Source organism: Enhydra lutris, unplaced genomic scaffold, assembly GCF_002288905.1.
Source record: "Enhydra lutris kenyoni isolate GAN:26980312 unplaced genomic scaffold, ASM228890v2 scaffoldscaffold26, whole genome shotgun sequence".
NCBI classification, from domain to species: Eukaryota; Metazoa; Chordata; class Mammalia; order Carnivora; family Mustelidae; genus Enhydra; species Enhydra lutris.
Genome location: NW_019154110.1, coordinates 14,656,148 through 14,680,515, shown reverse-complemented (window position 1 = coordinate 14,680,515; position 24,368 = coordinate 14,656,148). Strand labels below are relative to the sequence as shown.

At 50.8% G+C, this 24,368-nt stretch overlaps 1 protein-coding gene across 2 annotated transcripts; it reads left to right on the top strand.

Annotated features, from left to right (window-relative positions):
• The first annotated feature begins 3,654 nt into the window (after positions 1-3,654).
• On the top strand, positions 3,655-23,965 carry LOC111151504 (lactoperoxidase). Of its 2 annotated transcripts, XM_022509529.1 has the most exons (12): positions 3,655-3,730; positions 4,876-4,963; positions 9,552-9,712; positions 11,872-11,989; positions 12,375-12,504; positions 13,285-13,491; positions 14,734-15,058; positions 17,437-17,597; positions 19,963-20,215; positions 21,309-21,482; positions 22,394-22,631; positions 22,824-23,965. In XM_022509529.1, the coding sequence occupies exons 1-12, from the start codon at positions 3,655-3,657 to the stop codon at positions 23,029-23,031; spliced, it is 2,139 nt and encodes a 712-aa protein (XP_022365237.1). In that variant the 3' UTR covers positions 23,032-23,965. The 2 variants fall into 2 exon arrangements, with proteins under 2 accessions (XP_022365237.1, XP_022365238.1); XM_022509530.1 differs by lacking the exons at positions 4,876-4,963; positions 9,552-9,712.
• Positions 23,966-24,368: the final 403 nt, after the last annotated feature.

Sequence of the window (24,368 nt, the reverse complement as noted above, 5' to 3'; positions counted from 1 at the left end):
TCCTCCTTGGGTGTTATCTGGCACCAGATTTGGCTGCCGCCATAGCGGTTCATCCCTATTTGGTATAAGGGAGAATGTGACTAAATCCATGGTAGAGCAAGGCAGCTTTTCTGAGTCCAAAAACAGTCACAGAATCATAAACTTTTAGGTCTGTAAGATACCAGAGACCTCTCATCCATCCTCTTTAGAAACTGAAGCCTAAGAGATAACACAGAGAGTTGGGGATGAAGAGTAACAGAATGGTGCTCTGTATGGTGTTCTTGAGACTAATGTGATATCCTGTGACATTCTAGAGGGAAAATTTTGCAGTGTTTTAAGGGTTCCCTAAGTCGGGGCTCTCAGATCTTTATCTTGTTTCTAGCATCGCAGGCCTGCTATTTCTAGCATATCTGAACACCTAGTTATCCCTGAATGTCTAGTCCCAGGTGTCTTCAATGCCCTTGTATACACCTGAATCTCAATCAGACATATGAGTTGCAGTCATATTAAATGGGGTTCACTTTGGGAGAATGGAGTGGTTGGATTTTACTGTGTTTTATGTCATCAGACGTCCCAAACCCTGTGGCTGAGGTGTGGGATTGTTTCTTCTAAAGAGATCTTGAGAATAACCTTCTCCTCACTCTTTCCCTCTTGATCCTGGAGCTGCTCAAGGAGTGATGGTGTGTTTGTTGGTTTTCCTATTGGCTCAACCCATCACCCTCAACAGAGCTCTTGTCACTCATGGAAAAGAATCCTGCTAATTCCTTCCCGTCTCATGCTTTCCTACAGCCCCTCTCAGTGACTTCTCAGCAAATCCGAAAGCCTGTCTCTGGAAGGCTTTGGTACTCAGTGTGTGGTCTGCAGACCGGCAGCATCAGCATCACCTGGGATCCTGTGGGAAGTACAGACTCCCAGGCCCCTTCTGTGACCTTCTGAGTTAGAATTTGCATTTAACAAGGTCCCCAGGTGATTAGTAGGCACATTAAGGTGTAGGCTAAGGGACCATCACCAGCCTCACCCTCTGCACCCTCCAGGTCCTAGGAGTTTCATTCATTCAGCATATGTACCTACACCTATTATGTACCAACAGTATGCTTGGGTGTGGAAAAAAATAAAAGTAAATAAGACATAGCCCTTGAGGAGCTCATGGTCTGATGGGGAAACAGACATGAAAATAGAGATACATGATATGAGTAGAGTACAGGAGGACAGGAAGGTGAATGACCTAACTTTGCCTGGAGAAGTCTGCTCACTTCACAGAGAAAGTGGCATTTGGCCTGACTGCTGAAGAATGAATAGTTCATCAGCCAGCCTGCCATTAGAGAGGCAGAGGCTATGACTCTGTCTCCAGATAATGCTTCATGTCACAGGGAAGGCTCCAGGCTTCCAAAGGACTAGGAAATAAGCATGCTTCTTCACAGAGCATGATGATAAGAATGTGGACAAATATCCAAACATCACAGAAGCCTCTGGTTGACCTCTTACACTCTGAAGCCCCAAGTCCTCCTGCCTCTGCCATGCTTGGCTCTGGCTGTAGACGGTGTCCCTCCAGGTGTTCAAAGATCCTTCAGGATCTTCTAGCACAGCTTTTTTCCCATGCAGTGGCATGAACTTGCGTTTGCTTGGGTCTGCTTTCTGCCCTATGTCCTTCCTTCACACGTACCAGGGAAGTTGGCCAAGACATGGAAAATAATTTGACTTTGGCCTCAAGGTCCCTTCCTTGCTTCCCAGTGAGGGGAGCATAAAGGGGGTCCCAAGGAAAGGAAAAGAGAAAAGAGCCCCGAGGTTGTTTCTCCCTGTTCAGATTTCTCAACTGTCATGTCTTCAGCTATGATATTTTTCTTCCTCAGTCTATCTCAGATGATGCCCTTTTTCATAGACGGACCTTCTCCTTTTTGTTTTTAATTTATTACGAGTCACTGAAAGAGTAGTGTAATGAATACTTGTGTGGCCATCAGCCGTTTTAAAAAATCAATGATATGGCTGTTGCCAGGGGCAAGGGGAAGAGGGAAAAGCAGTTGGTTTCTAGTAGGTATAGAGTTTCAGTTTTGCAAGATGACATAGTTCCAGAGATTGTTGTACAACAGCGTGAATATACTAGTCACCACTGTACTGAATGGTTGAAAATGGTTAAGATACTAAATTTTATACTATGTGTTTTTACCAGAATTAAAAAATATATATAGTACTGTTTTTTTGTTTTGTTTTGTTTTGTTTTACTCCCAAACCATCATCTTTGTGTGCCTTAAAGGACAGATTTCTGCTGGCTCAGTGGTCCCCTCAAGTCACAAAGAGAAGGACTGTGGTTCTACTTGGGGTCGTAGAAGTGTAAGACAGGATCCCAAGCCATTTGGGAACTCCTTTTGGAAAAAAATAAAAGTGCCAAGGAGAATCTTGGCCAGAAAGGTGTTTACTCATACCTTTTTTTTCTAGAGTTAGCTTACAAAAAATATACTCAACAAGATAAAAGTTGGTAGGGGAATTATAGAAGGACAGAGGGAAATATTGGGGGAGTGTTAGACCAAAATTACCTTGTCTAAATACACAGTTCTCTTCTGGGCTGGTCTAATTCAAGGGGGGTGTATCAGTGGGTGTCCAGGAGACCAGCGGGGTGGCCCCTCAGGCAAGTTTCCCTTAGGGAAGCCACAGTTTCCCTTAGGGAGCTTCAAGCAACTATGGAGGGGGCAGCCAATCTGAGATGCTCTCCCTGGTATGTTTCTGGAGTCCAACCAGGGAATGCACACGGAGGGGAGAACCCATGCTCACCTGTGAAACTGAAGAGGCCTGCCAGTATGGTCTAAACACGGCATCATTCCATTTGCATGCCGTGGACTCTTCCCCGGGCTGGAGCTAGAATCTCCTCGAAAGATATTTTGGTTCTATTCCACCAAACCTCATGAACACTCTGCGTAAGCCCCAGAGCCCCTCATCAGCAAACAAGGCTGCGTGAATTTTAGTCTGATGACTCAGGTTCAGGGTTAAAGCTTATAATGGAGGGGTTAATCTAAGAGCTGGAGTCTCTCCAGGCAGCCTGGGACAAGCTATGAGCTTGGGTAAGCCCTGAGCTTTGTTATGACTTCCATTCCTGTGCTCCCAATTTAATAATTGGCTCTTCAAGGAAAGGGGCAGCCCCTGCTGATTTCAGAAGGGAGGAGCTGAGTGCCTGCTTCTCAGTCACACTTCCCTGATGCAATACATCCTCGAGGGAGGGAGGGAGGGGAACTCCAAAGCCCTGCTCCAGGTTTGGTAACAGCATGTCTCACACCTGTGATGGACAGGCACAGGATCTCGGATCACAGGCTGTTAGGGCAGAATCAGACATCCTGGGTCACTTGGTCTCGCTCCCTCACTTGGCAGGCCAGGGGCCCAGAGATGTCAGGTAGCCTGCCCGATGTCACAGAGCTAGTCATAGCAAATGCAGAAGTACAACTCAGGATGTCCTGACCCCGAAGCCCGAGTTCTTTCCCTTCCAGTACTGCCTCTTCCCACGTGTGCCAGTACCTGGCATGGATCTCACAGACGGTAGATGCTGAGTTAGTCTCCCCTTCTCTACTCCAGTGTGAGGGCATCTGCTGGTCCCTGGGCCTTCTCTGCTTTACCATCCCCTTTCTGTGACTCAATCCCTCCTGTGAGAGCACAGCAAGCTCACATATGATCCTGGGTCTCATTTCAGCAATGCGGGTCCTTCTCCATCTCCCAGCCCTTCTAGCCTCCCTGACGTTGCTCCAGACTGCAGCGCCAGCTGCAAATGGTAAGTGTCTCCCTGTATGGGTTTCTTGGGGCTGCTGAAACGAAGGACCACAAACTGGGTGGCATAAGACAACAGAAATTTAGGGGCACCTGGGTGGCTCAGTTGGTTAAGTGGCTGACTCTTGATTTTGGCTCAGGTCACGATCTCGGGGTACTGGTATTGAGCCCTCCATCAGGATCCACGCTCAATGGGGAGTCTGCTTCAGGATTTTCTCTCCCTCTCTCTTTGCCCGTCCCCCCACCTCTGGAATAAATCAATCAATCTTAAAAAAAAAAAAAAAGACAACAGAAATTTATTTTCCTACAGTCCGTGAGATTAGAAATCCAAAAATCAAGGTGCCAGCAGAGTCCCGTTCCTCTGAAGGATCTAGAGGAGAATCCTTCCTTCCTTCTTCTTAGCTTCTGGTGGCTCCAACAAGTCTTGGTACTCCTTGGCCTAGAGCTGCAGCAGTCCAGTCTCTGTCCCTGTCTTCCCACACCTATGTGAATCCTGTGTGCACTCTCCTCTTACCGTAATACCACCAGTCATTGGATTTAGAGCCTACCCTAATCCTGTATCTTTATGACTTCAACCGAATTCATTACATCTGCAAAGACCTTATTTCCAAATAGGGTCATATTCTGAGGTTCTGGCTGAACTTGTATTTTTGGGGGACACCATTTAACTCACTAGACTTCCCTGTTCAGAGAATGCATCCTGCCTCCCGTGCATTAGATGGCAATACAAGTGAAAACAAGAAGAAATCCTTCCTCTACCCTGTGCCATCCCCTTCTGTACCTCAGGGCCCTGATCAGCCAAGCCCTTTGATGAACTCGCTTAAGCATCTATCTTACCAAGAACCAGAAAAATCCCCACAGCCCAGTAGCCCGAGCCAACCTGAATGGTCACCCACCTTAGTCCCATCTCTGGGTATTCTAGTGGACTCCCGAAGAGCGACTTTGACATCTTAGCGAGGCCCAGAGAATATCCATCCCATTCTGTGTTTTTTCTCTTTAAGGATTCTTGTGAATGTTTCCTAATCTTGGTCTTCTGCATGCTCAGATTTGAGGGGTGGGGGTAATGGCTGAGAAAGAGGGAGACAGAAGCAGAGGGTATCTCAAAGGAATGGTGTCAGATACTTGGCTCTTTGCCCCTCCCTCTCCAAGCACGGACCACCACGACTGCTGCCATCTCTGATGCCGTGAGTCAGGTCAAGGTCCAAGTCAACAAGGCCTTTCTGGAATCCCGGACCAGGTATGTGAGATGCACACACAGCCTACCTCCCTTTCCTGGCTTCCGACTAATGACCAGCGCCTCAGGGCCAGCCCTGACAAGCCTGAGCAAAGCCTTTTACAAGCTGTGCTACCCTCACCCCACCTCCTTGGCCTGTAGTGTGTGCCAAGTGGGAGTAATAGCCCACTAGAGTCTTAAAATTCTCAGCCCATAAACCACCTTGAAGAGGATGTCTAATCTCACCCCGTAAGGACTTTCTTCCGGGTGGCCCAGTGTTTCCTTGGGTCCTGCATTCCAGAGTCTCAGCAAGCTTGTAGGTAGCATTTCTCCGTTCATTCAACTAACATTGACTAACTTAAGTCCGGTTCCCTGGGAGCAGAATTTGACACGTGGGTTCCTACGCAGGCAGTCTTACTAAGGCATGCTCTCAGGAAAGCTGTGAATGGAGTGAGGGGGCGAGCTGGGGAGGTCAAAGGAGGAAGTTAAGCAAGGACTGGCTCAGTAATCACACCAGACGGGTTCAGGTGTGAGCCTTCAGCAGCTGCACCGGGGGTGGCTAGGGTCACATCACCCCAACCCCATAAGAAGACCCGAGGGTGCCTGGGGACCCCACGGGGTACCAGCAGAGTGAGCCACCCTCCAACCACACGTGGGGCTGGGATCTCCGAAACAAGCTGTGCGGGCTGGGTCCCTGCCCTCACCAAGCCCAGCCAGCTAAAGGCGGACCAACAATAACCATTGTGTTGAGCAGAAGGCAACCTTATTCCTTCCTCTTGCTGTCCCTTTGCACTGGAATTGGGGCTTCCTTCCTTCTTGGCCTTTGAATGAACTCTTAAGCAGTCCCATAAATGTTCTGACTTTTATTTGACCCAGAGAGAGAGAGAGATCACAAGTAGGCAGAGAGGCAGGCAGAGAGAGGGGGCAGCAGGCTCCCTGCTGAACAGAGAGCCCAATTCGGGGCTCGATCCCAGGACCCCGACATCATGACCTGAGCTGAAGGCAGAGGCTTAACCCACTGAGCCACCCAGGCACCCACTGTTCTGCTGACTTTTAGATGACAATACGTGCTGTCGTCACTTCTAGTCCCAAGAACAGTGTCCCTTCAGGAGTTCCTACATCAGCATAAGGAGAAAAAATCCAGAGCATCTCACCTCCCTCAGCTCGGGGCTGCATTAGGCTTAGAGTGAGAAAGGGAGCACAGTCTGTGGATCCCTCTCTTTCCTGGGCTCCTCCCTCTCCCCCAGCACAAGTTTCTGACTCCTTAGGGTTACGCTGGGGAAGGGGGAGAGACACCAGAGGTCAAGGTCTAAGTCACCTCACAGCGTAGTGCCTTGAGGAAGTCAGAGGCTCTTCCCCACCTGGGGCACTTGTCAGCTCTCTGGGAGATTCTGCTGCCAGCTCCTTGACCCAGAGAAGTCTCTGGCCAGTAGCCTACAGCTCCAACCCTCAAGCCAGAAGCATCTGGCTCAGCTCTCACCTCCCTGCCCCCTCATGAGCCAGGTCCCTTTTAAGCAGGCTCTAGAAGACAAAAGGCTTTGCCCCGTGGCCAGAGGCTGTGTGGCCCAGGGCTTCCCTGTCTGGCTCACGCTCTCTCTCTCTCAGGTGCATAGTGACAGCCACCACCCCGTCGGGCTCTTTGGGCAGGTGCCAACCACTGGCCATGACTCTAGGACACACCATCAGGCCCTCCTCCTGAGGTCCTTGTCACCAGAATTAAAGCACAGGGGGAAGCCCCAGGTTGGCAGCAGGGAAGTGCCTGGGACTTCAGCAGCCACCTCCAAAGGAACATTCTCTCCCTGCTTAGCTTCAACCCTTCTATCGCCCCAAGGTGGGGCTAGAGTAAAACCCACAACATCAGAGTTCCTCCCTTCCTTTGCAAGTTGTGCACAGGACTACTGGCCCGGCTTTGGGACTCATCCCCACTGGTTAGTTCTTGGACTCAGGGGCCTCATGGAGACATAAAGGATCATACAGAAACCTCTCCTGACACGAACACAAACAATCCGAGTCATGATTTGTGAAAAGGACCAGGGAAATACACAGAGCAAAGGTTGCTGCTGGAGGTCAGGGACCAGGGAAGCCTGACAAGGATGAGAAGCAGCTAGCCATGTAGAGAGCTGGGCGGGGGAGAGCATCCCAGGTCTGGGAGGGACAAAGGCAAAGGTGCTAAGGCAGGAAAGAGTTTTCAGGGGCTAAGAGGGCCAGTGCTGGTGGAGGTGGTAATCTACCGGTGAGAGAGAGAGGTGGGTCCTGAGGGCCAGGGAGTCAGAAAGCAGATTAGTGGTTGCTGGGGGAGGGGGCGGTGAGGAAGGGGGAGCAGGGGAGGAACGGGAAGTGACTGCTTAATGGGTACAGCGTCTCTTTTGGGGATGATGAAGATGTTCTGCAACGTTAGGAGCACTGTGCAGTGAGCAAATGGATTCATCCATGTCCCAGGATAAGCCGATGAAGGACTTTGCCATGCAGAGTGACATGGTCTATTTTCCTTCTAAAAAGTTCCCTGCTGCAGCTGTGTGGGGAATGGACAGGAGACAAGGAGAGGGATGGGAGCAGGGGCAGCGGTACGGTCAGGAGGCTGCTGCAGCCGTCTAGATGGGAGGGGATGGTGGCTAGGGTGAGGGTGCAGGCCTGGAGATGGATAGAATTCTCCCCACACCCTGACTGCTCCCTCGGAGCCCAGGCCAGAGCCAAGTAGGAGGTAAGTGCCCTGGGGTTCAGCCTTCAGGCAGGAGAGCCACACACAGCTCAGGGCAGAGGAAGCGCGAAGGAGCACGGAGAACCTTGCGTGGGACCCTCCAGGCAGAACCCTACAAGGCTCAGCAGCCCACCTTGTTTCTGGGGTGGGGGGGTCCCTTTGGGTCCTGGCTCATGAGGATGGTAGCACTGATGCTAACATACATGAGGGTTTCTTCTATGCCAGCTTTACGCTCCCTCCTCCCCACAACCCTATGCAGTGCTAACTCAACCGATGTCAAGTAGCTTGTTGTTGAGGGCAAAATGATCAAATAGCACGGTTCAACCTAAGGTTACTGTCATTATCCTCATTTAGGGATAAGGAAGCTGGGTACAGAGAGGTTGAGTAACTTACCCAGAGGCACACAGCTAGAAAGTGACAGGCATCAAAACAGAGTCAAAACAGCCAAACATTCAAATCTTGTTTCCTAAGCTCAAACTCTAGGCCAGGGCTGGTCGCTAGAACTTTCTGTGATGATGCAATGTTCTATATCTGGGACATCCAGTATACGAGCCACTAACCACACATGGCTACTAAGCACTTAAAATGTGGCTAGTGGGGGCACCTGGGTGGCTCAGTGGGTTAAAGCCTCTGCCTTCGGCTGGGGTCATGATCCCAGGGTCCTGGGATCGGGCCCCGCATCGGGCTCTCTGCTCAGCAGGGAGCCTGCTTCCTCCTCTCTCTCTGCCTGCCTCTCTGCCTCCTTGTGATCTCTGTCTGTCAAATAAATAAATAAATATTTTTTTTTAAATGTGGCTAGTGCCAGGGAGGAGCTGAATTCAACTTGATTTTGATGAAGTTCCATTTAAATAGCCACACATGGCTGGCAGTTACCATGTCGGACAGGGCAGCACTCTGGGCTACTGGGCCATGCTGTCTCTGCGACAGCAGCCACAAGACAGCCTCATTTCTTTTCCTGGGTCCTATTTTATTGAGGTTGGGGGAAGCTGGTCAGGGGTAGGCCTGCTGATGAGAGCCCAGTTATCACAGCTGTCCTTGTGCCTGTCCCGCTAGCCCAGGAAGTCCCTCAGCGGAGACACCATGCCCCTCACTCTTGAAATAGCTAAGAACCTGATGAGTGACAGCCCAGGTATTGGAGCTAGTGAGCCATCCCCCAAAAGCAGAGCTGTCTTTTGGAGAATGTGAGCCACTTCCAAGATTTCAGTCTCAGAGCCACAGACATCCTCTCATAGAACCCTTCCTCTCCCACCTGAGGAGACTGAGGCACAGGGAAGGGGTGGTGGATTCTCACGGAGGGACTTTTCTGACCCCCACCTTGCGCTCAGTCATCTCTGTGTTGTCATGAATTTCTTAGGAGCAGGGATGTGGGCTTCTCATTTTACACATGGGAAATTAAGAATAAAAGACTGAACATCTTGCCCCAAAAATGGTCCACAAAAAGCAGGGTGCTACAGCCCACATCTAAACAAACTCCACTCGTACTCTAGGGCCACATGGAACTGGGGGTGTTTCCACGGGAAGAACTACAGGCCCACAGGTTTGCTCGTTCTAGAATTCTCCGTCCGCACAGCTACATGGCAGGAGTTCCTCAGTCTGAACCCGTACATCGTGGGTTTGGGTGTTTTTAAGTTTCCCTCAATTGATTCTGACCCGGCCAGTACAGCTACAGCCCTCTGATTCTCATTCAGGAAGCGCTCAGCTCCAGCTCTCTGCCCTTTCTCAGAACCAGACACACTGTAGCTTCCTCCTCCCAGAAGAGATTTTCCAGAGGCATCCAAAGGAAAATGAGAAAAGAACTCAGGGAGTGCTTGTCTCCTGCATGCTGCCCACACCCCCACACGTCCCCTCACGCCCCTTCTACAGGATCTGACTCGAGCAGTCCGGTCATGACTCTCCCATTGCTCTCTGCTGTAGGCTGAAGATGGCCATGAGCTCCGAGGCACCCACCACTCGACAGCTCTCCGAGTACTTCAAGCATGCCAAAGGCCGGGCACGCACAGCCATCCGCATTGGGCAGGTGTGGGAGGAGTCCTTAAAGAAACTGAGGCAGAGAGCGGCCTTGACCAATGCCACAGGTACAGAAAACCCACTAACCCTCTAATGGCAGTAAGGGGCCATCCCTCTGTAGGAGAGAACAGAAGCCACCAAAACCTGCATTCTCTCTTAGGAGCACCTCCAAGGAGGGTCCCTCCCAGCTCTCCCTTCTCAGAGTCATGGACCTGCAGAGCAAGGAGGGACAGAGAAGACAGCTATGTCAGTGTGGGGTGTGTTTTGCAGAGAAAGGAGCCCAGGCCCAGCACGGTCACATTGCCAACTCCAAATGAGGGGACATTCACGCACTTTGTATAATGCCATCTGTAAGCCTCCGTCCAGAGGAAGTTCTAAAGTCAATAAACATGGGCTCCCTGTCCCAAACCACAGTGCCACCACTACGGCCTGTGAAGGAGACATTTAAGCCACCTGATCAGGGGGATTTACTGGGATTATGTCACAGGAGATGAGATTTCCCTCTTGTTTGGGGTAAGGTGTAGCTGAAACAATGAGGTAATGGATTGATCGTGACCTCCTCCAACCCTTCACCCCGCCTCCCCCCACCCCACCCCACCAAATGTCACAGTTCCTGGAGGGTCATGGAGGAAGGGGTTTGGTCCCAACCGGAGGAAGAGGCTGTAGGTTCTCCCTGAGAAAACATCAAGTGCGGGAAGATAACTGGCCTAGGACTTAGGCAAATTCCAAAGTTCCAAAAGAAGGAAATTGGGACAACATGGGGAGAAGTAACAATCACTTTGAAACTCTGAGACTCCAAAGGAGGGGCAGGTTGAACCCCAGCCCTTGCCACCCTTCACAGATGGTCCCCTGATGAAGCCCCCACAGAACCAGGTTCCCTTGCCTCCCTTCCACCCAGGCACCCGGGTGCCTCTCAGGCTGCATTAGGTTAGCAGTTCCCTCCGATCTGCACCTTGGATGCCTGAAGCCCCCCCACCATGTTACTCCTTCCAAGACCACCGTGCTTCTTACTTGAAAATTCCCTGTCCCTTCCCAACATCTTCCTCATCTAGATTCCTGCTTGCTTGGTACTTCAGATGTCAGTGAAGCTCTAGAAGAAAAGCAGTCTTTTTTTGTTTTTGTTTTTAGGTATTGCAGTTATTTATTTATTTATTTATTTATTAACATATAATGTATTATTAGCCCCAGGGGTACAGGTCTGTGAATCGCCAGGTTTACACAATTCACAGCACTCTCCATAGCACATACCCTCCCCAATGTCCATAACCCAACCCCCCTCTCCCTACCTCCCTCCCCCCAGCAACCCTCAGTTTGTTTTGTGAGATTGAGTCTCTTATGGTTTGTCTCCCTCCTGATCCCATCTTGTTTCATTTATTCCTTTCCTACCCCCCAAACCCCCCACGTTGCCTCTCAACTTCCTCCAATCAGGGAGATTGTATGATAATTGTCTTTCTCTGATTGACTTATTTTGCTCAGCATGATACCCTGTAGTTCCATCCACTGTCTTCGCAAATGGCAAGTTTTCATTTCCTTTGATGGCTGCATAGTATTCCATTGTGTATATATACCACATCTTCTTTATCCATTCATCTGTTGATGGACATCTTGGTTCTTTCATAGTCTGGCTATTGTGGACATTGCTGCTATAAACATTCCAGTGCACATGCCCTTTCGGATCACTGCATTTGTATCTTTAGGGTAAATATCCAGTAGTGCGATTGCTGGGTCATAGGGTAGCTCTATTTTCAACTTTTTGAGGAACCTCCATGCTGTTTTCCAGAGTGGCTGCACCCGCTTGCGTTCGCACCAACAGTGTAGGAGGGATCCCCTTTAGAAGAAAAGCAGTCTTACCAAACTAATTCAGACTAATGGTGCTCTACCTCTCAGGGGCATTTTCATTCTAAAAGAAAGGTCTGTTGATTCAAAGGACCTGATAAAAACAAAGAATCATTAACAATTCTGGGAACTTTCACAATTACGATCTGTTTGGCCTCGGGAAAGACTCTTCAGCACTGTGATCTCAGTTTCTTATCTGCAAAATGGGAATTAAAATTCTACTTTAGCGAGTTGTCAGGACTGAACCAGAAACCACCCAAGAATTACTTCCCTAGAACACAGACTGTATTCCAAGAAATGTGAGTTGACCTCTGGTTTCAGTGTCCTGCCTTCCCCCAGTGCCCCAGAATGGACAAAGAACTCAGCAGCTTTGGCGCCCCTTCTGTTTCAGACCCCAGTCTGGACTTGACTGCACTGTCTTGGGAGGTGGGCTGTGACGTCCCTGTTCCGGTGGTGCAATGTGACGAGGACAGTCCTTACCGAACCATTACAGGAGACTGTAATAACAGGTGAGCGGGCATGGGCCGGGGTGGGGGGCGGCCCCTCCCAATGGCCATGCCCAGAGCACCCGCTCCACCCCGCCCGCCTGCCCTGCCCAACCCAGCCGGGGCCTTGGCGGCTGGGGCGTTCCGGGCAGAACCCCCTCTACCTTACCCTCCTGGGCTTGCGGCCCACCGGAAACAGTTCTGTTGGAACCCTCCCGACCTTCCCGTCTTCTAAAAGGAGACAGCTGCATCCCACCGGCAGCGCAGCCCCGCGCCCTCAGGGTGGACTAGCTTCTCAAACCCCACATGTCAGAGGCGTCTCCTCCGCGCCCCCTTTCCCGCGGGCGGAGGCTCCCGCCGCTCCCCCACAGGTCCCCACGGGCTGAGCGCAGGTCTTGGTCGCTTTCAGGAGGAACCCCAAGCTGGGCGCCGCCAACAGGGCGCTGGCGCGCTGGCTGCCGGCCGAGTACGAGGACGGGCTCTCCCAGCCCTTCGGGTGGACGCCGGGCAGGACGCGGAACGGCTTCCCCGTCCCGCTGGTGAGGGCGGGCCCGGGGTGGGCGCGAGCCCCGAGCGGGAGGGGGCGGGAGGGCAGTCAGAGGGGAGGGGATGCGCCCCCAAACACACGCGGGATGCCAGAAGAAAGAGGTGGGAGGGTAGAGGGTGCGAGGCGGAGCCGCGGCGGCGGAGATGAATGTTTGGACGGGCTCCCCGGCGGTGTTCCCCAAAGTGCCACGAGAGGGCAGCAGAGCCCGGGGCCCAGCCACGCGGTGGTCGCGGCCCGTCGGCCCCACAGGCCAGATGCCCTGGGGTGTCCCAGGCAGATGGCCTCCCAGCCCCATCCTGCCTGCGCTTACCCCGCCCCCGCCCCTAGGGTGCATCAGCTGTTGTTTGCCTGGAAGTCCTATCTGTTGGCCTCATCTGAGTTGGCAGTCCCTCCCCAGAGCCCCTCTCCTATTGCCAGACACCTGGCACCTCAGTGACACTGACGGCAGGAGCCTTTGTTTTCCCCTTCCCTCGTGGAAAGGGCATTGGCCTTGCAAGCCATCAAGTCACACAGACCCGTGCACAGTCCTGTCCCCACCCCTTCGTAGCTGCAGGACTGCTGGGGATTGGCCTGGCCTTTCCAGGACTGGGTGCCGTCCCCTATAGGACAAGTATAATGCCACCCACTTTGCAAACTTGCTGTGGGGATGGAAGGTACACAGTACACAGGTACACACTGTTGCACCCGAGGTACACAATAAACCGCAGCTGAGTTGGACCCCTCAAAGCTCTTCCTCCTCCAATCCTTCCTGCCCTTCTCTCTCCGTCCGCAGGCCCGAGACGTATCCAACCAGATTGTAGACTACCTGAATGAGGAGGGTGTTCTGGACCAAAACAGATCCTTGCTCTTCATGCAGTGGGGTCAAATCGTGGACCATGACCTGGACTTTGCCCCCGACACCGAGCTGGGGAGCAGCGAGTACTCCAAAGCCCAGTGTGACAAGTACTGTATCCAGAGAGACAACTGCTTCCCCATCATGGTAGGCCCCTACAGCTGTCAATGACAAGTCTCTCGCCTCCCTGACCACAGGGCAGACGTTCCCAGCTGGTCAGCCAGGGGCTCAGGATAGATCCCAAATGCTGATCTGATGGCTTCCCAAACCTCACACGTCCGTTCATTCACCCTTCCATTTATTCCATGAATAGACATTATATTACCGACTCCATGCCAGGCAGTGCACTAAGCGCTGGGGAATCAAACACTGCTCCTTTCCTCAAAGACTGAGACCTGTGTGGGAAATGGGCAAGTAACCGCTAGTGGCAGAATTGGGGGAGCTCTGGGGAGGGTCGTCTCCATGCCTGGCCTGGAAGCAGTGGCATCACTTAGGGACTTACTAGGGATATTAAAGCTCAAGCTTCCTCCCAGACGGGGAGAAACAAAGTCTACATTATACCAGGATCCCCGGGAGATGCTTTTGATACACAGTTCATTTGGTAGAACATCGCTGTAAGTCACCGTGGGGTTTGGGAGGGCTGCTCCCAGAAAGAGCTGCGATCGGATGGGTGAATCCGAGCCAGGGCCGGGATTCGTGGGGCTTTCCAGCAGGAAGAGAGAGGAACTTGCCATGGTGCCCCATTTTCTTCTTATTTGTGATTTTACAGTTGAAGAGTGATTTATTCACTCAAACAAATCAAGGCTATATGCTGTGATATAAAGAACATGAGCTGTGGACTGAGGTCAATCTGGATCTGAATCCCATATATCCCTTCCGGTTTCTAAGTTCCTAGGCAAATTACTTAACATTTCTGAGCCTCAATTTTCTCACCTGTAAAATGGGACTGAATTATCTACCTTACCTTTTTTGAGGACCGAAGTGAGAAAAGGTATGCATTATGCATAGCACATGTTAGATCCAAAATAAATAAATGGTAGCTGTTGTTGGTAATAATTAGTAACAGAGCCTTTCCTGGGCCATGTCTTGCTTCCCTGTCCAGGGATCTCAAGACTCCCTCCCCACCAAAAATGTGGAACCTTTGCTATGAAAGATTGAATGATCCCTCTCAGCCTATCTTACATGGTGGGAATGTAAAGAACTTCAGGGCATTGTGGCCTAGGAGGTACAATGTCAGTAGGAGGTTTCTGGAGCCAGTGTCCGGTCCCACGGTCCCAGGAGGGCTCCGTCAGCATCTTTGCCAGCCGCATCCAGACCTGCCCTGAGGGGAGGTTATCAGTTCCCAGCTGTGCCAGCTCTGCCCAGTCACCTATCCCAATCTCTCCACAGTTCCCTCCCAATGACCCCAAGCTGAAGACTCAAGGCAAATGCATGCCTTTCTTCCGAGCTGGGTTCGTCTGCCCGACTCCACCTTACCAGTCCCTGGCTCGAGATCAGATCAACGCTCTGACCTCCTTCCTGGACGCCAGCTTGGTATACGGCCCCGAACCCAGCCTGGCCAGGCGCCTTCGCAACCTCAGCAGCCCACTGGGCCTCATGGCTGTGAACCAGGAGTTCTGTGACCACGGGCTGGCTTACCTGCCGTTCGACGTCAAGAAGCCAAGCCCCTGCGAGTTCATCAATACCACCGCCCGAGTGCCTTGCTTCCTGGCAGGTGAGTCTAGGCTGGGAACAGAGGGACCCAAGGACTGGGAGCAGAGAGAGACCAAAAGAAGCTTCAGGAGGCTGCTAGGCGCTTCCAAAGAGGCTTTGCCACTGCCTGGCAAATACTGCAATTTTATTAACTGTAAAGAAATTTCTTTATTAGAAGCTGTTGTTTTATAGTAAATGCTTTGTGGAACTAGTTTTAGAGCTCTGTTGTTCTGATGTCTTATTACCTGTGCTCTTATTACCTGTTCTGATGTCTTATTACCTGTGCCTTCTGGAAAAAAATGCACACCAAGTCCCCACCGCCTCTGGCTCTGGTTCAGGCCCAGATGAAAACAAATCTAAGAACATGTGTTCACTATGAAAAAAAAAAAAATCAGTTCAGAGAAGCACAAATAAGAAAATCCACAAAACCCCAGCACCCACCAATAATGATTGTTAACATTTTTAGTGCCCATCTTTCCAGAGTTTTTTTAAAAAATCATAGGTAGAGTTCTATACTGTTTTTATATAGTTGGGGTTATACAATCAGTTATGTTCTATAACCTGATATCTTCATGTAATATATCACATTATTAGTCATTCTTCTACAACTTGATTTTTACTGGCTGCCTGGTATTCCGTGACATATAATTTATTTTATCAATCCTACTTGGAAGCATTTAAATAATTCTAGATTTTCTGTGATTTATTGCTGTTTTTTAGGTCATGAACATCCTTGTTGATGAGTCTTTGTACTCATTTTTAAAATTTTTTTATTTTTGGGGCACCTGGGTGGCTCAGTGGGTTAAACCTCTGCCTTCAGCTCAGGTCATGATCTCAGGGTCCTGGGATCGAGCCCCGCATCGGGCTCTCTGCTCAGCAGGGAGCCTGCTTCCTCCTCTCTCTCTGCCTGCCTCTCTGCCTGCTTGTGATCTCTCTCTGTCAAATAAATAAATAAAATCCTAAAAAAAAATTTTTTTAATTTTTTTATTTTTACTTTTTTGAAGATTTTATTTATTTATTAGAGAGAGACAGAGCACAAGTGGAGGAAAGGGACAAAGGGAGAAGCAGACTCCCTGCTGAGCAGGAAGCCCCATGTGGGGCTCGATCCCAGGACCCTGGGATCATGATCTGAGCTGAAGGCAGATGCTTAACCGACTGAGCCACCCAGGTGCCCCTCGTTTTTAATAATTTTACTAAGATAACTTGCTAGAGGAGGAGTTTCTAGATTAAGAGGAATGCCTGTTTTTTTAAAAATATTTTATTTATTTGACAGAGAGACACAGTGAGAGAGGGAACACAAGCAGGGGGAGTGGGAGAGGAAGAAGCAGGCTTCCTGCTGAGCAGGGAGCGTGATGCGGGGTTCAATCCCAGGACCCTGGGATCATGACCTGAGCCGAAGGCAGACACTTAACGACTGAGCCACCCAGGCGCCCCAGGAATGCCTATTTTTAAGGCTTTTTATAAACTCAACACAAAGTCCCCACTCTATACAACCTGCGCACAACCAAAGCCCTCCAATTCTGTTCATTCTGGGGGCTCATGCCCTCCTGATATGCCCTCAGACCCTCTGCCTTGGGCTTCTAGAGACCTTTCCTCTTCCAAAAATCCACTCTGCAGGACAAACCCCCTGCCCACCCAGACAGACATGGCAGAAAGCCAGTCCATAGGCCCAGATCTCTTGGGTAGACCTCTTGGATTCCATGTTCACACATATCTCACATCAATGCAGATACAAAACCGAACCCTTTGCTGTTTTCCATAAAAATACCCGTGCAGACCAGGCATTTGTGAGTTTAGTAGACTTTTCCTGAAGATTAGAGGACACAAAATGTCCCCTTGTGAAACCCCTGCTCTTCTGCCAGTTAACTAAGTCCCCGCCCCCATTCCTCCCTTCTTTCCTTTCTCCCAAAGGCTCCCACCTCTAGATTCTTCTCCCGTTATTGCATGGAGAAATTCGACCCTACCCATGCTCCTGGCCTCAAACTGGCATTCCTAAAACTTCTGAAGTTGCTCCACCAAAAAGCCTCTGTTAATTTGTACTGCCCAATTTTAGAGGGCAGTTGGGATTGTAATCAGCAAAATTTTCCTTTTTAATGTCATCTGTAGTTTTTAGCACACTCTTGTGCGGTCAGCGTTATCCCCATTCTCCAAGAGACTGAGCCTTGGAAGTGCTCAGTAACTTGTCCAAAGTGACTAGCTAAGAATTGTGAGTGTGAAGCTGAGATTCAAACCTGTGACTCCCTGCCCTGATCCCTTTCCACTTGACTTCCCTTAGGTTAACTAGAAGGAGGGGCTTAGGAGAAGGGCCCTTGGGGGCACTATCATCTATTTCTTTGCGCAGATTACTGGGTTCTGGGGCTGCTCTGGGGAAACTAACTTTCCTGCCTTCTGGGCTTTCAGGAGATTCCCGAGCCTCCGAGCAGATCTTGCTGGCCACTTCCCACACCCTCTTTCTCCGAGAGCACAACCGGCTGGCAATTGAGCTAAAGAGACTCAACCCTCACTGGGATGGAGAGAAGGTCTACCAGGAAGCCCGGAAGATACTGGGAGCCTTCGTGCAGGTACAGAAGTCCAGGAGCCCTGCCTCCCACGCCCACCTGGCTTCCACCCCTGGCTCTGCCACCTTCTCTGTTTCCCCCACCTCCGCTTCCCCTTCTCCCCCTCTGTTTCTTCTTTCCCACTGTCTCATGCTTCTCACCCTCCCTTTCATTTCTTTAGCATCTTTGCCCCAAAATAAATTCTGGATTCAGAGTGTCCGAGAGTCATTTGTATGTTGGTCACTCTGGTGTCACCCCTGGGACCAAAATCTCTGTCACGCCTGGGACTGTTGAACAGCAGCTAGGCAGGCTGTTTCAGCTGGATGCCCTTCTTCTAAATTCTCCACATCCAAGCCAGAGGTCACAGGCATCGTCCAATGCTATAGGCTATTGGCTGATTGACTAGCTAGAATTAACTGGGCACATATTTAAGCATTTTTTTTAAAGATTTTATTTATTTATTTCACAGAGAGAGATCACAAGTAGGCAGAGAGGCAGGCAGAGAGAGAGAGAGAGGAGGAAGCAGGTTCTCTGCTGAGCAGAGAGCCTGACGTGGGACTCGATCCCAGGACCCTGAGATCATGACCTGAGCCGAAGGCAGAGACTTAACCCACCGAGCCACCCAGGTGCCCCTTTAAGCATTTTTTAAAAATAAGTACAGATTCTTAGGAAGTTGTAAACAAGCAGCACATGCACGCAGCCTCCCCCAGTGCTAATGTTTTGCATGACCGTGGTACAACATCAAAAGCAGGACATTGGGGCACCTGGGTGGCTCAGTGGGTTAAGCCTCTGCCTTCGGCTCAGGTCATGATTCCGGGGTCCTGGGATCGAGCCCTGCATCGGGCTCTCTGCTCAGCAAGGAGCCTGCTCCCCCCTCTTTCTCTGCCTGCCTCTCTGCCTACTTGGGATCTCTCTGTCAAATAAATAAATAAAAAGGAAAAAAAAAAAACCCAGGACATTAACATTGACAAAAACCAAAGGTCTTATTCTGATTTCACCAGTTAGAAATGCAGTCGTGTGTGTACGTGTGTGTGTGTGTGTGTGTGTGTGTGTGTGTGTCTGCAACTTTATCACATGGGTAGTCTCAGGGAATCACCCCCACAATAAAGAAACTTCACTCTGCCATCACCACAAGACTCCCGCCTGCTACCCTCTGAGACCCGCACCCACCCACCCCCTTCCAGGTCCCTATCCGCAGGTGATCACCAGTCTGCCCTCTGTACAGTTACGTTGTCTCGAGAACAGTCTGTATCCTTTTGAGATCAGCTCTTTCCATTCAGCGTAATGCCTCTGAGGTCCACTGGGATTGTTGCAGGTATAAAGTCCCTTCCTTTCTGCTGCTGAGTAGTGTTCCATGGTTGACTTAACCATCTACCCACTGAAGGACATTAGAATGGTTTCCAGTTTGGGGCTATCATGAATGATGCCGCTGTGAACCGTCCAGGACAGCGGCACCCAAAACTCTAAATTTCTGAGAGCGAGAATCTGACTAACCAGTTTGGTCTGACGCCACAGCTGGACCAGTCCTCTACGGACAGAGGAAAGTTTCTGTCCCTCACTACCTCGCAGAGTCTGAGAAGCAGCTGCCTGCTCCAAGGATGAAATCCCTACAACTTTTGCTGATGAACAAATTGGAAGCAACCTAAAATTAAAACGAAAAGAAAAGGATCCGTGAATGCAAGAGAATTTTATGCAGGTTGAATTACATAATGGTGAGCTAGGTAGAAACATGAGAAGCTTGAAATGAAAAAGCAGAAAGTAAAAGTATGTATTCTCTAGGAGCACAAGTGTGTAAAAATATGCATCGTATAGACAAAGATTAGAAAAAAGAAAAAATAGAATTATTGCATTATGTGGTGTCATGATTTTCTCTTTTTTCTCTGTTTGTGTTAGCTCATTGCTTTGAGTAAAACAAGCCCCCAAATTGCTTCTCCACAGCGCACCATTTGTCTCAGAATTGGAGATGAGGTGAACTCATTGTGAACCATTCCTGTGGTTCATCATTCCTTTCGCTCTGGCCCTACGGGGAAAAGTTGGATGATGTGGCATCATTATGTTCAAGTGACACACGAGGACTGTCACTTTAGCTTCAAGGCCGTAGACCTGGAGCAGAGGTGACAAAGAGAGTACATGTCTAGTGCTAACTCAAAGGACTGATCAGTAGGGCCCATGTTTCGAGGCAGACGATGAGCGACCAGCAGAAAGAATGTCATGATCAGTTAGCAACTGTCTACCACGGTCACAGGAAGGGAAATGGGCACTTTTGCTTTCCATTTGCCCTCCTAGATTTTTGGCCACTTGTCCCTCTTGATGCAGCTTCCTCCAACCTCACTCTGCAGAGGTCTCCGCATTCTCCCACCCTTGGCTCATGATGTTTCTCCCCCTGCAGATTATCACCTTTAGGGACTACCTACCCATTGTGCTCGGTGAGGAGATGCAGAAGTGGATCCCCCCATACCAAGGCTATAACAAATGTGCCGACCCCCGAATTTCCAACGTCTTCACGTTTGCCTTCCGCTTTGGCCACTTGGAGGTCCCCTCGACTGTGTCCCGTCTGGATGAGAACTATCAGCCGTGGGGTCCAGAGGCAGAGCTCCCCCTGCACACCCTCTTCTTCAACACCTGGAGGATAGTCAAAGATGGTATGTCTGGGGCGCCTGGGTGGCTCAGTGGGTTAAATAAAGCCTCTGCCTTCAGCTCCGGTCCTAATCTCAGGGTCCTGGGATTGAGCCCTGCATCGGGCTCTCTGCTCAGCAGGGAGCCTGCTTCCCCCTCTCTCTCTGCCTGCCTCTCTGCCTTCTTGTGATCTCTCTCTCTCTCTCTCTCTCTCTCTGTTAAATAAATAAATAAAGTCTTTAAAAAAAAAAAAAAGACAGTATGTCCTTTTAGGGAGGCACTGTGACCCGGTGGTCTCACGCTGCATCCTGCTTCTAGGGAAGCCTGGCTTAGAAGTCAGATTCCAGGAACTTCCTTCCTGTGTGACCTTGGGCAAGTGAATTCACCTCAATGAGCCTCAGTTTCCTCATCTGTAAAACGGGGACCATAATGGTACCCACAGCAGTAGGATATACAAAAAATCATGTGGCATAGATGTGGAGAGCACTACAATGGTTTCTGAGACACAGGAGGTGGTCGATAAATGAGTTATAATACTTTCTCTCCTCCTCTGGCCTCCAAGGTGTCTGATCTTTCCCTGCCACAGGCTTCCCTACAGAAAGAATTCATGGGTTTGGTAAATAAATTGCTCTTTTCTGCTGTCCTCTAGGACTCTCCACCTCCATCAAGTGCCAAAGATTGGGCCAGTTCCTCTTTATGCTGGGCCGGGCTGCGCTGAACCTGGCTTTGCTTAAGTCCTGACAAGTCAGGGCCTTTCTTTGTAGCCTCCTGCTACCTCTCCCCATGCTTCAGAGTTCCCCGGGGGGAACACATGGAAGGAAAACGAACCGACTCTCTGAGCCAAAGCTCAGAAAACTCCTGAAGCTTATATTCCTGCCATCATCCCAGGAACGTCCGTTCCCCAGCCCCTCCTCACCCCCAGCAGGCAGTCTAGATGCCCTCCGCCCAGCACACCCTGAAGGCTGCACCTCGCTCTTCTCTCCCGGCTGCCAGCCTGAGATGTTCAGTTGGCCTCACTTTTTACCTGATAGGAAACGTCTGGTGGAGGGAGGGGCTCCCAGTGGAAGACGGCCTCACCCTACCCCCGCCCCCAGGATGGCCTCTGGGTCTCCCTTACAGGTGGAATTGACCCTCTGGTCAGGGGCCTGCTGGCCAAGAAGTCCAAGCTCCTGGATCAGAACAAAATGATGACAAGAGAGCTGCGCAACAAGCTTTTCCAGCCCACCCACAAGATCCACGGCTTTGACCTGGCCGCCATCAACATACAGCGGGGCCGAGACCATGGGATGCCTGGTGAGTGGGCCTGGGGTCCTGCCTGGCCCAGGGAACTTCTCGTTACTTTCTGAGGGTCTTAGGGACTCTCTTCTATAACCCAGGGGATCTGGCCAATTCTAAAACTTTAGCAGAGATGCCAGTTTTTATTTTTTTATTTTATTTTATTTTTTTTTTAAGATTTTATTTATACATTTGACAGACCACAAGTAGGCAGAGAGGCAGGCAGAGAGAGAGAGGGAAGCAGACTTCCTGCTGAGCAGAGAGCCCGATGGGGGGCTCGATCCCTGGACCCTGAGACCATGACCTGAGACGAAGGCAGAGGCTTAACCCGCTGGGTCACCCAGGCACCCCCCCAGATGCCAGTTTTTTAAAAATGTATTTTGTTCATCTGTGAAATGGAGCCTTCCATTCTCCCTAATGCAGAGATAAGAGAACATACCTAGTACCGTCCCAGAGCTCCTCAGATGAACAAGAGGCCAACAACCGACTTGTCAAGCTGGTCTAAAAATCCCAGAAGAACATTAAGAAAGGAGAATAGAGACAAACCAATGACTTTCGGACCTTTCTTTTGTGCCCACAAAAGGCAATTTAATGTAGTAATTAAGAGCCGGACAGCCTGGGTTTCAAATCCCAGCTGTGCCATTTCTAGGGACATGTTGGGCAAGTTCCTTAGCATCTCTGCTCTTCAGCTGACATATTTGTACAGGGCTTAGCATAGTGCCTGGGCCCACAGCAAGCCCCGTGTAACCTGCTAGCCTTCTCAAGCCTCAAGGACCACAAGTGTAAAACAACGGAGCCCTGCCCACCCCGCCCCGGAGGCTATGAGGCCAGGCTTTCTGGGGCCGACGGAGCTGGAACCGGTATGTCCCCAAGGAGAGTTGTGGGGGAGAAGCCCCTGGGATGAGACAGCCTCGGCCCCTCTGCCCTAGGGTACAACTCCTGGAGAGGCTTCTGTGACCTCCCGCAGCCCAAGACCCTGAAGGAGCTGAACGCTGTGCTGAAGAACAGGAGGCTGGCTAAGAAGTTACTGGATCTCTACGGAACCCCTGACAACATTGACATCTGGGTTGGGGGCGTTGCTGAGCCCCTGGTAGAGAGGGGCCGAGTGGGGTCTCTCCTGGCCTGCCTCCTGGGGAAGCAGTTCCAGCAAATCCGTGACGGAGACAGGCAAGTGAGATCTTGTAAGGAGGGCAGGGGAGAGCTGACCCTTTTCTGTGGGGGTCCCAAAGTCCTGTGTGAGGACTGGCCCAGACCTCTACGTGTTCCCAGCCACCTCCTTCCTTCCCCTTCACCACAGGGGGGTGGCGGGAGGGGCCGCCAGCGGGGCTGTGTGGACAGACCCTGTTTCTGTCTCTGCAGATTCTGGTGGGAGAACCCTGGGGTCTTCACTGAGAAGCAACGGGACTCTCTCCAGAAAATGTCCTTCTCACGCCTGGTCTGTGACAACACCCACATCACCAAGGTCCCACGCGACCCATTCCAGGCCAACAGCTACCCCCAGGGCTTTGTGGATTGCTCAGCCATTGACAAGCTGGACCTGTCACCCTGGGCCTCTGTGGAGAATTAGGAGCCCAGGCTTCCCCGCCTCCTGCACTGTGCAGTAGCGCTCCCTTTGGTCCTTGATTCCATTTCAATCAAGTTTGGTGACCCAGTCCCTTAGAGCTCCACACCCCATCCCGGCCCTTCTTTTCAGCCGGGTTTCTCTCTACTCGCCAGATGCACACCGCGCTCTAGCCCAAGACCAGCACCTCAGCCTTCCCAGCTCTTCCACCTGAATCCCGCTGCTCCCATGTCATCCCCTCTGTCCATGAGATGTCACCCATCCTCTCCCTGCAACATGTCTCATCTGAGGCCACAGCCGTTGGGCTCTTATCTTTCCACCTCTCCTTTCAAACTAGATTGTAAGCTCCTTGAGCCAGAGACCAGTCTGCTTCCGTGTGTCCCCCGTGGCACCCAGCATGACGCTCAGCACACAGCACAGGCTCATTAAACATCTGATGGCTGACTGAAGGTAGTGGCAGTGATGCTATTCCCTTCCAGAAGGCAGACCTTGGAACCACGGCCAAATAAGTAACTGGAGGTTTACAGCGCAGACATGTCTTACCACTAAGACGCTGTGTGCATGGGTCTGGGGGGTGAGAAGTTATGGTGTGGTGAGATTTCAGTTCTCAGAGAAAAAAAGGAAGCAAGGGCTCCTGGGGAAAGAAACAATGGCCACAGATAGAGCCAAGGGAGAGGGTTTGGGGTGCTGTCCAGGGATCAAACAGGGAGGACTTCCAAGCCTGGATTCCCCTACAGCTAAAGTTGATTTCCCTTCCAGAAACCCTTCTGGGAACTACCCTCTTCTTTGAGGGCAGTCTTTGGATCCTATAAGACCTTTGAAGGGGCATCTCCAGAATATTCCTTGCACTGCTACCCAATACATACTCATGTCTTCTTTTAAAATGACCCTCCTTGGGGTGCCTGGGTGGCTCAGTGGCTTGAGCCTCTGCCTTCAGCTCAGGTCATGATCTCAGAGTCCTGGGATCGAGCCACGTGTCGGGCTCTCTGCTCAGCAGGGAGCCTGCTTCCTCCTCTCTCTCTGCCTGCCTCTGCCTACTTGTGATCTCTCTCTGTCAAATAAATAAATAAATAAAATCTTTTAAAAAAAATTTTTTTAAATAAATAAATAAAATGACCCTCCAGGTAAGGTCAACCTAGCTGGCACCTCCGGGTCCCCTGAGCGGTGGAGTGGGGGTGGGAGGCTCTTAGCCATCCTCTGGGAAGAGTCCAGGAGCCCGAAGACCTGGGCTGTTGTCCTGGATCTCACACCTATGTCTTTGAGCTTAAGATAAGCCCTATCACCTCTCTGGCATCAGTGAAATGTGGAGTATTTGTCCTGTTACGGGAGGTCTTAATGTGGCC